At 38.9% G+C, this 15104-nt stretch overlaps 1 protein-coding gene across 1 annotated transcript in view; it reads left to right on the forward strand.

Moving 5' to 3' along the window:
• Positions 1-15104, forward strand: part of GLDC (glycine decarboxylase) — a 38498-nt gene that overhangs the window by 2521 nt on the left and 20873 nt on the right. The window contains exons 3-6 of the mRNA XM_054284428.1: positions 7207-7342; positions 11258-11422; positions 14124-14201; positions 14748-14895. Coding sequence (XP_054140403.1) covers positions 7207-7342; positions 11258-11422; positions 14124-14201; positions 14748-14895 — 527 coding nt within the window. The remainder of the gene's footprint in view (positions 1-7206; positions 7343-11257; positions 11423-14123; positions 14202-14747; positions 14896-15104) is intronic.

The raw sequence follows: 15104 nt of genomic DNA on the forward strand, positions 1-15104 counted from the left end.
CATTATTTCTCTATCATATACCTTTTACTAAAGGGAATTAGCAAAATTGGGCAGTGTCATGAAAACTATTCTATTCTAACTTAAACATTTGTTTTTATTTGCATGAATGCTCTCACACATGGAAAGAGAGAACAAAACAAGGCAATGCAAAACATGTTATTCAATGAGCTTCAGCATATATAAAATTTATATGACAAATAAAGCAATTTCCACTTGTCTTTATAATTCAAAATGTAATCATAGTGACTCCACAAATTGGAGTGCAGCTGAACAAATGAGCTGTGCTAGAGCTACTCCTTTATAGTAACAAACACAGCTGAGGTTACGTTGAAGTCTCACTGAAGTCAATCCTTACAGATAGAATTAGACATGTAGTTCAAGAAAACCACACACTCACCATAAGAAGCTTGTCTGTGTATCATGGGTCTCTGCAGTTACCTTTGGGTGTTTTGGAAAGCTGTCATAGCTGTAGATCTCATCCCAGGTGTGTATATTTAATGTGTACATTTGCTATATAATCCTCAAGTTTTGATTCAGTGTGTGTCACTAGAAAAGATCACATTACAGATCCTCACAAGTTGTCCAAAGTAAGGAAAATGAATCAAATGTGTGTATACAATAGCAGTAAAGAAAAGAAAAAAGAGGCTCCTGTGGATGGAGCTTGTGTTAAGAGCTTGTTTATATGGCATTGCATATTCCACTGATGATAAATAAAACCTCTGATTTCAGTAAAAGCACACTCTTTTTGTGTTGTTTCTCCTAGATGTTTTAGCACAGACTTAATCCTCAGTGGAAGAATGAAGCCACATTACCTCTTTGAAGGATGTAACATGTATATAGAGAGAAAGTCTTTAACCTTATTTACCTGGACATTTCCTGGGGGCAGGTCAGCTGGAAAGCTCTGCAGAGGGATCTGGACAGGCTGGATCATGGGCTCAGCCCAGTGGTGTGAGGCTCAACAAGGCCCAGGGCTGGGTCCTGCCCTTGGGTCACAGCAACCCCAGGCAGTGCCACAGGCTGGGGCAGAGTGGCTGCAAAGCTGCCACAGGAAAAGGCCCTGGGGGTGCTGGTGACAGCAGCTGAGCATGAGCCAGCAGTGCCCAGGTGGCCAAGAAGGGCAATGGCATCCTGGCCTGTGCCAGCAATGGTGTGGCCAGCAGGTGCAGGGCAGGGATTGACCCCCTGTACTCAGCACTTAAGTTGTGAGGCCAGAATTTGAATCGTGTGTTGTTTTGGTCCCCTCACTACAAGAAAGACACTGAAGTGCTGGAAAGTGTTCAGAGAAAGTCTACAGAGCTGGTGAAGCAGTGGAGCACAAGTCCTGGGAGGAGCAGCTCATTGAGTTGGGGTTGTTCAGGCTGGTGAAAAGGAGGCTCAGGGGCACATTATCACTCTCTACAACTGCCTGAAAGGAGGGTATAGCTGGGTGGGGTTTGCCCTCTTCTCCCATGGAACAAGTGAGAGGACAAGAGGAAATGGTCTCAAGCTGTGGCAGAGGAGGTTCAGCTTGGAAATCAGTAAGAATTTCTTCACTGAAAGAGTGGTCAGGCATTGGAATGGACTGTACAGGGAGGAATCACTCCTGGAGGTGTTCAAGGAAGAACTGGACATGGCACTTAGTGCCATGATTTACATGATAGCATGGTAATCAGTCAGAGGTTGGAGATTATGATCTTGGAGATGTTTTTCGACCTAAATGATTCCATGATGTTTTTCTTAATTCTGAATGACCAGCCATTCTGGTAAATGGCGAGCTTTGAAGGCACAAGTGCATCTACACTCAAAATGCTTTTTCAATAATTTTTAGTGTTATCTGTATTGGCAGTTTTTTTCCGTGTACTGCCATTGTCAGTGATGGAGGAGAGAAGGACTGTAGCTTGTGCTAAGAGGTTTCTTAGATAAAATCCTTTCTTTGGTATGAAAGATGAAAACACTAGCTATGTCCATTTTGGGACCAAAAAACCCAAAACATTTTAAAAGTGTCTCTGGCCATGACTCTGCTGACTGTTGTAAAACCATCTGAACATGCCACTGAATTGCAGTAGGAGTGAAATAGCAAAACGTCTGATTTCAGCTAACAGTACATTTCAGTCCTGTACCTCAGCTAATTCTGGAAGAGGGGCTTTTTTACAGTCCGATTTTTCTGCAGATACAGTTAAGGAAAAACTTAATTTTGGCATGTAACTTCTGTTCAGTCAGTATTTACTACAAGGCTAGACATCGGTTTGATTCTTAATTGGGATCAGCTGGTATTACAGAGCTTTATTCCCACGGTTACAGTAAGGAAACTTGAACAATCAGCTTTTCTTTAGGTATTGAAGGTACATTAGCACATATGTCATGATTGACCTATTTGAAGTAAAGGAACGTACTGTCTTGTATGACTAATCTATATTTTATCCCTACAAACCTACTGTCTATATCAGTCATAGTTATCCCTGCAATGCTGCCATGGTACATCCATCTTTATATGTAATGGATAGGTCTTGTGCATATGTTTGTTATTTCTGCTTTTTAGTTCAGGAGTTCAATTTTTTAAAAGGTTGAATTAAACAAATACTCCTGTGGACTCCACCACTTTTTTTTCTCAAACATTCCCAGGTACATTCTCAAATTTTAGAATTTATCAGCATTAGTTCCTAAAAATCTCAAGAATGCAATTGGGTCTCCGGTCTAAACGTTATTAGAAGCAATACTGTTGAGAAGCAGTTACAGTGTAATAAAGACTATTTGTGTCTCCAAATTAGCAGCTCCTTTTGCAGTAAATCTTTTTTAAATAGGATTTTACATTTTAAACGCCAGTTAAAAATTAATTCTGGATGAATTTATAATCATCCCCTAGTGTCAGACAGGTTTTGTGCCCTTACCTTGAGGCTGGGCATACAGCACCAGGAACACGCGCTTTCCTTGTGCTGTCCTATGGCTTTATTACTATGTGCCTGACTGTGCTTTGGAACTATTTTTCTTCAATATAATCTGGCTTTGGGTTGGTTTTTTTAAAAGAGATTGAATTGAATACTTAAGGGAAATAAATTAATCCCCCTTTTATCAGTGGTTCTAGGGTTCTTGCTTCCTTGATCACAGAGATTAGATTATTTTTTTAAAGATCTGATATAAAGTGAATAAAAATATATCAGACAAATAGTGACCTTCTTTTAGTATTGCATGGTTAAAGTAGTATAACTTGAACTGTTCCTTATTTCGCTCTCCTTCTCTTGTGCCATATTTTGCAAGTATCTCACAACTTCAAGGCAGATCTACTGTGCTAACTACAAAAACACTAGCAAAAATAACAGTACAACGCTTTGTGATCTGATAATTCAGTCCCTCTTACTGTTTTTGTGATATATTCTGCCTTTGTTATCTGTAGATGTAGCAATCTGGAACTGCCCTTGCAGAACCTCTCAGACCTTCAGTAAGCTTTCTCCAGTTATAGGAAAGGAATACAGCAAAAGCAGTGGACATTATTCTGAGTACTGCCTTTGATCATAATTTTTAATGAGTTGATGAGGGGAATAAAGATCAACTGCAGTGACTTTGCTGGCAATTTTTTTGCTGAACAAGGTTCTTAAAGAATTTTTATTGTACACCCAATAAAATGAGTCTATAGTAAAGCCATTTCAATCACTTTTTCTTAGAACACTGGAAACAAACAGCTGAGTGTGATAGTGGCCAGGGTCCAACCATTACTTAAACGTAGTAAATTTTCTTTCTTTTTATTTCCCCATTTTGCATATTAGCTCTTAATCTCATTGCTGGGAGAATTAAGAAATTAGTCACATAACCAAAAAATATTTCAAGCTATGTTTTTTGAACTACGTAATTAAAATTTTTAAGAATCCTATATGTTTTAGTTTTAAAGAAATTAATAAATATTTAGAATAATACAACATTTCCACTGCATATGCTCCAAGTTATATACTTTATACAGTGGAAAAAGTCTGCTATTTTCAGAGTTGGTGACAGTCTTGGGGACCAAACTGGAAAAGTAGCAACTTCATTATTAATTTAAAAATAAATTTTTAACCATACATAAGATCACTGTTGTGTTTCACATTCATCTGCCTTTGTATTAGCATTAGTTATTTACAAATTGATCAATAATTTAGTTATTAATTTAGTAAAAAGTTAGGCCCCTTTCACAAATAACATTACGAGAATACACTGGTGAAACCTAGGCTCGACAGAATGGGAGATAAGGCTGCTGATGGAGACAGACCCAGCTCAGTCTCTAGCCCCTACCCAAAGCTTTGCTGTGCAGTCAGACAGATTGCTCTGGGCTTTACCCAATCAGAACATAAAACCTCAAAAGGTGGAGTCCCTGTCCCACTGCTGGACTGTCCTCCTGGGCCCAGCTGTCCTTATCTCCAGACTGAGGCTCTGGCCCTCCTGCTATGCATGCAGAGCTTTTAAGAGCCTGGCTGCATCTCCTCCATCCCCTCCTGTTGGTGCTGGGGGTAATGGTAAGCATGGTTTGTTTCATTGCCTTGCTCTCTGGTCTTTGGACTCCAGCTTCTGTATTAACTTCTCTCACCATTACCTGCATCACTCCTACTTAAATTCAGAACCCTATCAGTGTAAAGTAAACACTGAATTAATGAAATCTTCATGGATTTATGTTTGGTCATAGGTGAGCCAGCCTAATAGATCAATCAGGGGCTATTGACTTCCCTTGTTCAGAACTGCAGTTATATTTATGAGCTGTCTTTCTAAAGATATACTGTGATGAAGTGCTTCAAGGCAGTAGAAGGCAAAGGATAAGGAGTCTTTATCCCTGACCTCTTCAAAGAGGTGTGTTAAATGTGGGAGATGTATTTTGAGCTGTACTGCTGCCATTGCCCTTATAGTGACCAAAGGAGCAGGGAAGTAAGGTGAAGCAGGAATGGAAGGAGTATGGCCTCCCATACTTTGCCACCCTGCTTAAAATCAACTGTGAAGCTGTCTTCGCAGGTAGCCCATTAAAATGTGATAATTAAAAATATATTCAGTCTTAAAACCTCTCAGTGTAGGTATTCTAGATGGAGTATGGTTCTACTCTTAATCACAATCTCTACCTAAGCTGCTTGCAGCCCCTCTGGGCTTTTGGTTTTGTGCCTTCAATCAGTTTGGAAGCAGGTTTATTTCAGAGACCTCCAGCACAAGCTAAATGGCTGCATGTAGTTGTTGTTAGCTACAATTGCAGAGAAATAACTCAAGAAGAAAAGCCCATTTCAGCAAACAAAGGAAATGTTATCTATCACATTGTGCAGTATTTGTGGTATGTGTTTACTGCAGAAACCGCACTCAGTGCATTTTTGTGTGTGATATTGAGCTAGCAAGCAAGTTAAATGATAGCCAACTTCTGCCTTCAACAGCAATTTGGAATTAAACAAGGAAATTCATTACCATTTCCAAGAAATCATTGATGTTTGAATTATGCAAGAGCACAAGCCTCTGTCTGAAATTGCAACCAAACTGTCTTTCATCAAACTTTTTGCAAGTGGTAGAGGAAGACCTCTACAATGTTAAAGCTTACTTAAACAGCTGCCTCTCTCTTACAAAAAACTCAGTGGGAGAAGTTCTGACGAGTGAAGTTTTTCACTAGTTTAGAAACTTTGCCCTGAACATTGCTGAGTTAAAACCTAATAAGCATATAACAAGTCTCCAGAAAAAAAAATTGCAGTTTACTGAAACTAAGAAATCAGTCTTCAGAAATACATTGGATCTAATGGCCACACTGAGTAAAAGGCAGAGAAGAAATGAACTTTGAAACGAGAACTTAACATCAGTTTAAAAACTCTGTGAAAGGTGTAATGTGACTGTGGAAGGAATTAATTGAAAACCTGGAGATTTTTGAAAAAAAAATCTTTATTCATGAAATGCAATAGCAGCAACTTGAGTGAAAGGAAAAAATCAAGTTTTGAAATCAGAGCTGAAGTTCTAATATCCTTGTTTGTGGTTGCTCTAGAAATTAATTCAAACCCTAGATAATTATTTGCCACCACATTCTAGAAAATTAACTATTCTGACTTGGTATCTCTTGCTGGAGTAACTTACAGAGAGAAAATAGATTTTGAGACATACAGGGCCTGAGATATTCTATTTCTGTGATTTGTGGCATTATATTACAAAGTGACATCTTCAAGTTGCGGTGCAGAGGGAACAGAACTTGGTGTAACTGTCCCATTACAGCAAACTCTGAGGTCAGATTTGGGGGAAGAATTAAAAAACATCTGCTTCCCTCACCCAGGAGGGTTGCTTTCCAGTTCCACCAGGACTGTTAGGTTGGGCTGACCTGTCGTGTGATTTTAAGATTGTCTACTGACCATCCTTTTGCATCCTCAGCTACTAATACATTTTTAAAATACGACTGTTTGGCAGATGTTTGTAGCATTATTCACTGACTGCTAGGAACAGGTTGACTCAGTGTGATTTTTGCACTGCTTTCAGGACACAGAGAAGCAAGAGCAAAGAGTAAACTATGGTTTGGGGAGAGAGGGAATGCAAATACTTTCATTCTATGTATTTCAAAATCATTCTTTTGTAATGTCTTCAAACTAGATTGACAGACTCATTTGAAAGTTAATCTCATTTGGAATGGGATTAATTAGAAATAATCTTACAAATTTTTTCTAAATAAACTGGTGAAGTATGCTAAAATTGAATTGAAAGAACTCTTCTGTTTTATCAGCAGTTTAGGGAAAATTTGAGGAAATAAAGTTCTATGATACTAAGAAATTCTCCTGGGTGCTTGGTGTAAGCTCACTTTGTGCAAATATGACTCCGATAGAAACACTAAATGACAGCTGTGGATGGCAATAGCTTCAAACAATGTAGCTTCTGAAAGATTCAGCTAAGAGAAAATGTTTCTTGATGTTTTTAATGTGTGTGCAAGATAGGCTTCTTCTGGGTTGAATGTACATTGTATTGGAACAGGAGCTCCTTCTGCCTACAGCTGTTTCTCTCACTATTCTTTCCACTTGCTTTGGAACCCTGTTATTATTCAGGTGTTGCATTTTCAAAATCCTGGCAGAATTTAAACTTCCCTAGAATGTTTTACCTGTTTATTGCTTTATGTTTGCTGTTCTTGACTTGCACTTCATTCTGCTACTGTTTGTACTTGCACCACCAATGGTTTTTTTTACACTGGGGTAGAAGACATTTCGGCTAAAAACTGTTACTGTAACATGTAGCGGTAGCATTCTGACATATTGTCTTTCCAATTAGGTGAAAATGAAATTCTTGAAACTCTGTACAATATTGCAAAGAAGAACAAGATATGGCGGTCCTATATAGGCATGGGTTATTACAACTGCTCAGTGCCTCAGCCCATTGCGCGCAACTTGTTGGAGAATGCAGGATGGTAATGTAACACGTTATTGTTAAATGTATATGTATAAGCACACATTTGTCCCACAAACCTATTTTTTTTTACTAAAGCTTTCATATATTTGGTAATGATGTGTATCCTACTGTGTAGGAACTGTGTTGTTCATGGTAAAGCTTAACATTTACTTTAGAAGATGCTCTTTTTTTGTAAAATATGCCACTAGTTTTGTGGCTTCTATTTATAGCTCCTATATATTATGAACTAATACAAAATTACATGTTTGCTTTAAGGAAGTATAGAGACTTACCTCTTAAATGAAAGTAATTCTTTCCTAACTTTTACCTAACTTCAAACCAGCTCCTTCCTCCACTGGTGTACGCAATTTGGGTGGAGGTGGTTAAATACTATGCAATACTATGATCATGGTTTTGTGATGAGGAAGTAAGAAACTTCTAAGGAAGTAGAAAAATTCTAAAGTCTCTTCTCTAAGTATATCTTTCTTGCTTTTTTTTTTTTTAATGTTTACCCATAAAGTGAGTTCTCGTCTTGTCTGACCAAATAATTCTTTGGTGAACAGCAGTGACATTGAACTACCATAATAAGATTATTCATTTATGAAAAGGCTGACAATATTGTACTTGGTTTGGATCATCCTGTTGACAATTCGGTTTCTAAAGAATTGTAAGTCAGCAATGATGCAACAGGAAAAGCTAAATTTCATGTGGACTCTCCAGCAGCCTAAATGTCATCCTGCATTTTCTCATTTAGTTTACAAGTCCCCTATCACCAGTCACTAAAATGCTTGTTTTATACTGTATTAAAATGAGTTACCTTACTTAAATTACTTTATTCCTGAGTAATTTTTATTTTAGTAAAATCCATATTTAAAGGTTTTATATATATTTTAAAAAGCCCAAACAACAAAAATCCCCACAACGAACCAAAGGATCATATTACTCAGTGAAAAAAGTCATTGTTACTTAGATGTTATGAGGTTTTTTATACTTTGGGTTGCCATAAATGGGTCTACATATCTGTAGACCTCTAAGTCTTATTTATTTTTAGATTTGTTGGCACTGTTTGCATCACTGGTGGAAAAGTTGCAGTGTTTGAAGTCAAGGAATCTATGAAATACATCTGTGCAAGGTTTTATTTGGCCTTATCCTTGTTCACTTTTTGCAACACATGCAATCTAAATATTTCAATACAGTACCAGAAAACCAAATTATTGGTTGGTAGAAGCAAATACAAGAATAGCTAGAAAATAAGTGGAACAAAATGAACTGCAGACATTTCAATCCTAAAAAGTTATATAGTGTTACTGAAACAAGTTTGTCCAGAAATCTGATCTTGCACTGTCCAGTAAAGCCAAACTAAATGGCTAAAAGTTAAACTATTAGATGACTAAAGTGAAGGCTAAAATATTTGTTGGAGAGAAAGCATATATGTGTGCATGCATGTGTGCTAAAACAACTATGCAGGCTTTATGGAAGCTGTTAAAGAAATCAGACTTCTTATTTCTGCTGAGTGTGTAACAATTTCTATGCTGACACACTTCACATTGCAGGTCCAAGGGAAATACTACAAGCTCAGGCTTATTGCTTCTGATCTGTTCTGTCTCCCTTACATAAATTGTGTTTGCTTTGCTTGGCATTTCTTAGAGCAACTAAAAGTCTCCCTAAGTTCAACTTACTTGATTCCTTTGCCTCCAGACTTTAATTGTGTAAGAATACAAACATGTACCAAGCATGGTACATCCTTGAGAGTCTTTCACATCTCTAAGTGTAAATTATTAAACTTGTTAGTTAGTAACACTCAGAATGTAATGAAAGCATTGCATTCTGAAAATAGCTACATACTGTGCAATAATTACTTTTAGAGAGCTTGCTTTTAAATTACTTTACCATGTAGTATAGATTCAGGCAGAACACAGAATGCAGACTAAAGCCACATATTTTATTTGAAGAACTTGTAGAGAAGTAGAATCAATTAAAACATGTAGATGCTTTAAAAATGCCAAAAACCCCTTTTTAAAAGGAGTGTTTAACTAAGTGTGCTTATGTTATAAGAGGTGTCTTTATTTGTGGAACTGTTAAGCTTCATAGTAGTTTGTGGCAGTACTGGAATTCAAGATTTCTTGGTTGATTTTTTTCCCATCTTTCTGAAATTGATTTGTTTTAGTTCAACTGTGTCGGCCATTCAAAACCATAACATCAAAGTCATAAGGCTTCATTAATTTTGTTTTGTAATATAGTGTACTTTCCCAGCTATGTGGAGCAGGAGTTCTCTAATGCATTTCAATTAATCACAATGTTTTAATTCTAGTTGTTAGTCTAATTCTAGTTCCTTCTGCAAATAAAAATACAAGAAATGGCCCTTATGTGAAATAAAATGAGAAAACACGGTTGTAAAACTTTAGGTACAGAGAAATTTCTACTAATCAATAAAAGTCATTGTTCATGCAAAGGCATTTGGAATGATTATTTTTATTGGTGAGAACTGAGTGGACAGGGGGACCATACAGAAAAGAAATCTTGATACTACTAGAGTGAAAGTTTATCTGGAAAACTGGGTTTAGCTGCTGTGGAGAAAAAAGCCCTACTATTGGGATTAGCAAGGCTACATGCAGTCTGGGACTTGGTCTCACTTGTGAACTATGCAGTCATATGATGATAATTAGTTTAGTGCTAGAACTGGCCAAAACTGAGAAAAAAAACCCTACAGGTTTTGGGAAAATCATCAAGATTTATGTACTCTATACATAGCTATTGCTTTCTGTTGCTATATTGAATAGTGTATGTGAATAATTCAAGCAGATGTTTCATTAAATTAGATGGTTGATGTATTAGCATAATATATTACACTTTGAGTTCACTTACTGAATATGTCCTTCTTCTAGCTTTTTTATTCTCTTCAAGAGTTTCTCCTGCTTTCTCTCTCCCCTTACTATTTTGTTACTTCTCTCATCCTGCTCAATACCAAGTTCTCCAGCTTGTTTTTAAAAGATCTTTGGTTTTTACCTTCTATTGACTTTACACAACTTGAGCTTCCAAGTACTGGGGTCTTTCTGGAAAGCTTATAACTTCATTTCATTTTTCAAAAGTCTAGGACTTGCTACTGCCTTTTTAGGGAAACAAACTACTCTTTTCTTCCATCACGAGAAAACAGAGGCCACAAGTGTTTGCACTTATCACTTGTTTCTGGCTGCTACTCTAAATTCAACCTGGCATAAAGTCTGTCCTGAACTGCTGTGTAATCCAGTGCCCAAATTTCCAGCAGAGAGGAGAGTCTGACTTCTGTTTTTGCCTTTCATTCCTGGACCCATGCTGCTTTGTTTTCTGGACTGTTACAATCGAGCGTGTCCCTTAGACTGTTGCATTTTTGAAGGAGCTGCTTATATTGCACTACTGTTTTTTTCGCCAAATGACAACAGATAAAACTTAGATCAGTCTGACTTCCCTCCACTAACACATATGGAAACTGTCATTGCACAAGGATTGCATACTTCTGAGCTTGATTCTGAGAAATGTCAAATGCTTTTCTTCTTAAAAGGGCGGAGAAGACTTGATAAATAAAGGTCTTCAGAAACAGTGTTGAAAAATTGTGGCAATATCGAGATATGCTTGAACAACACATTCTCCTTTGAATATTGTGACTTGATTTAATTCTTCCACACTCAGTGTCTACTTTGTCCTTCTCCATAATGCCCTCATACCTCTGCTTTAAAAGTAATTTCTCTTTTCAAAATGGAGAAACAGAATTCTTTTCCTGTAAAAAGTTAAGTCAACACCAAAAGGTAAAAATTACAATGGTAACTGTATTCTAACAACTTTCCACATTAATTAAATATTATTTATTTTTTTATGTGATACAGTTCAGTTATATATTACCATAACTTTGTTACACATGTATTTTCTTAGCCCCAAACTCGGAACTTTTTTCCAACAGGGTTACCCAGTATACTCCTTACCAGCCAGAGGTGTCCCAGGGCAGGCTGGAGAGCCTCCTGAATTACCAGACGATGGTGTGTGATATCACAGGGATGGATGTGGCTAACGCGTCTTTGCTGGATGAAGGGACAGCTGCTGCAGAGGCCATGCAATTATGTCACAGGTACTGTGTTTAAAAGTGTGGTTAGATCACAGCAGGAAGTATGTTTGGAATTTGAAGGCATTTATTCCTGTGTAGGCAATGGATTGATGTTGAGTGTGGCCTTCTTACCGTGAGCAGTTCACTAAACAGCTGGAGTCCATGTTGCCATCCCCCAGAGAACTTCCTAGCCTTGATGTGAATGTTTAACTCAGACATTTAAGGCCTTCAGAAAACTAAGGACATGGGAGAAATTCTAGAGGAAGGAAGACTCACCCTTGTTGGAGGAAGGCTGGGCTAGAGAACACTTAAGCAAACTGGACTTACACAGGTCCTGATGTGCTGCACCCGTGGCTGCTGAGGGAGCCTCCTGACATAGGCCCCCCTTGATTGTGTCTGAGCAACCACAGTGACTGGGACAGGTGCCTCAGCAGTGGAGCAAAGAAAATGACATTCCTGTCCCTAGGAAGGGAGGAATGACTATGCAGGGAACTACCAGCCAGTCAGCCTCACCTCGATCCCTCAGTGGGATGATGGGACAACTGCCAACCCTGGAAACCATTTCCAGACATGTAAAGGACAAGAAGGGGATAAGGAGTCATGAATTAAAACAGGGGCAAGTCATGTTTCACCAACCTGATGACTTTCTATAGTCGAGTGACTGGCTTGTGAGGAGAGAGCAGTGGGTCTCCCTTAAATCTCCACTGAGAAACCAAAACTTATGGGCTGGATGAGGTGGGCTGGTGGCTGTCAGAATGTCAGCCCAGGGGATGCTTTGTCAGTGACATGAACTTTAGGTGGAGGACAGTTATAAGCCAGGGGCAACACTGGGTCCAGTCAATGATTTGTGTGATGGAGCAGACTGTATCCTCAGCAAACTTGCTGGTGGTGCAGAACTTCAAGGATCAGATGATGGACAAGTGCGTCATGGCGCCTTCCAGGGGGACTTGGACAGGCTGGAGGAAATGGGTTGACAGGAACCTTGTGAGGTCAACAAGGGGAAGTGCCAAGTCCTGCAGCTGGGGGAGAAGCAACCCCTGGCATATGGGGTACATGATGGGGTTTGGCAGGCTGGAAAGCAGCTTTTCTGAAAAGGCCTTTGGGGGGTTTGGGTGGCACCAGATTGAGCACAATCCAGCAGTGTGTGGCCAATAGGCAAACAATCTCCTGGGCTGCACTGGGAGGAGGAGTTCTACCAGGATGCCAGGGGGGATCCCTCCCTCTCACCCTGATGAGCCCACATCCCAGAGTGCTGTGCCCACCTCCCTTGTACAACAGAGACATGGACATACTGGGAAGAGTCTAGTCACCCCGCCTAGGATACAGCCCAGCTCCTGGCTGACACACACCTGCTCCCACTGATACCTCCACGGACACAAGAGCTCCTGTTGGCTGATGTGCTGCTCCATTCCACTCCCTCCACTCATTTCAATTGCTGCACTATGGAAATGTGGATCCTTTGTGGTCTGACTCCAGTGGGACTCACACACACACACACATGCACACACAGAGAATATGGAGACCCCTTATCCATGAAAGGAATCAGAAAGGCATTTAACGAGAGAGGACAGACTTCACTAGTTAGATGAAGAACTTCAGCAACAAACTATTTATATGTGACTGTTCCAGTCTTTCCCCTTACTCCCCTATTTTGCTACAATTATTGCTCACAGAATCACTTAACTGTACTATTTCCCCCCTAAACATGTCATAATAAGACATGTCTGTGATCCCCAGATGCTTTTCTTGTGCATCCCATAATGTCTGCTTGCCAAGTGGGGGCAGGCACGCAGATAGTGTGCCTGTGATAATTAATCCCACCTACCCGGTGGGCTCTTTGCTCCTCTGCACTTGTGGAGATGGGTCTCTGTTGGGCTGATTTTCCCTGAGAAGCACCCGGGAGCAGCAGGGACAGGGTGTTATCTGGGCTCGCCCACCTGCCATTGCCTTTCTGGGGGATGCACAGGACCTTTTATCACATGATCTGAAGGACTGTGGAATGTGGAGTACATAATTCTAGGTTGCTAAAAGTGAAACTGTTATTGGAATATACAAATCTACTTTCATGGATGCCTGCTGTAGGGCCACGTGAAAGAGATTTGCAAATCAAATAAGTATGAGAAATCATTGAAGGTCACTCATAACTGTGTATCAGGAAGGTGATTACACAGCAGAGACTGTGTAATCATAGTTTCATATGTGTAAAAACAGTTTTCTAACTACTCACTAGTTCAAAGCCTCCCTGTGACATAAAATTCCACTTACCAGAATCACAGAATGGTTTGGGTAGGAAGGGGCCTTAAAGATCACCTAGTTCTATCCCCACTGCTGTGAGCAGGGACCCATCTTCTTCATCTCCCTACTGGAATGGCTCTTTTTTTTTTTTTTTTCTATCCAGGGCAACATTGAAAAGTCTGTATTAAAGACCACAGTTGTATTCCTTTAAAAGAGTGTGTGAAGCCATTCCCATGGCTTTTGAAATTAGCTCCCTGTTCTGTTTCAATTTCTGCCACGTATGATTCTCATTTGAGTGTCTGAAATGAACTTTCTTAATGTAAATGTGCCAGAAACATTCTTCAATCTTACACTTAATCTGGTTATAATAACCAATATTTTCAACTGCCTTTTTACATAGAAAAACTCACTTCTAGAAAATAAGCTAATTTATTTTCATGGGAAACAATATATTATTGATGTGTAAACCTTCTTTTTCTTTTTTTAACAGGCACAACAAAAGGAGAAAGTTCTATGTAGATGCCCGATGCCACCCTCAAACTATAGCAGTGGTCCAAACTAGAGCAAAGTAATGTTTTCCTCCATTTTCCACCATAGCTTTTCCCTTACACTGAATCATTTTCCATCTGTGCCTTTTTGCTGTATAACTAACATTTCTGGCCTGTGCTTTCTTTGCAAACTAAAAGCAGAAGTCTGTTATAATTTGACATTACTTCTAGTTCAAATACAACTGCAAAGAAATTAAAGCTGTTTAAAAAGAGACTAAACATATCATAAAAAGAAAATATTTAATTTTTCCTTTAAATTGATGCACAACTGCATACATTTGACTGTTGAATTCAGCCTTTTTTCTTTTACTAGGAAGCAAGTATCTTAAGCATTCTCTGGTTGCTTTGCTCTATATTTCTGATGATGATATCAAATGTAATTCTTCTTCAGTACTATATACCATGATGTGAAACTTTCTCGGTGCTTAGTGCTGCAAAGATGTTCAACTGTCTTTGTATGTTAAAGAAAAGAGTCATATATGACTCCATGAAAACATCTTATTAAGCATGACTTCAAGGTCGGAGGTGGTTTGAATATTTTACCTTCTGCATATTTTTGTTTCCAGTTATACAGGTGTTATTACGGAGCTCAAATTACCCCATGAGATGGATTTCAGTGGAAAGGATGTCAGTGGAGTGTTATTTCAGTATCCAGACACTGAAGGGAAGATTGAAGACTTCTCTGAACTTGTTGAAAGAGCTCATCAGAATGGGGTAAATTTTATTGGTCACACAGATATCAATCTGACAACCATTTTCATAGAAGCTAAGTGTTAATGAAATACTCTCTCAGCTACATGCAATTTGTAACCATTACAACCATTGCACTTCAGCTCCATGCAAGTGATGTGGTACCGTTTGAAACTAGATAAAAAAACCTAGCTCCCATGTAGACACCGTTCCTTTAGAGGAGAGGCTGACTG

Source organism: Melozone crissalis, unplaced genomic scaffold, assembly GCF_028551555.1.
Source record: "Melozone crissalis strain CALT ecotype California unplaced genomic scaffold, PUWL_Pcris_2 ptg000005l_1, whole genome shotgun sequence".
In the NCBI taxonomy this organism is placed as follows: Eukaryota; Metazoa; Chordata; class Aves; order Passeriformes; family Passerellidae; genus Melozone; species Melozone crissalis.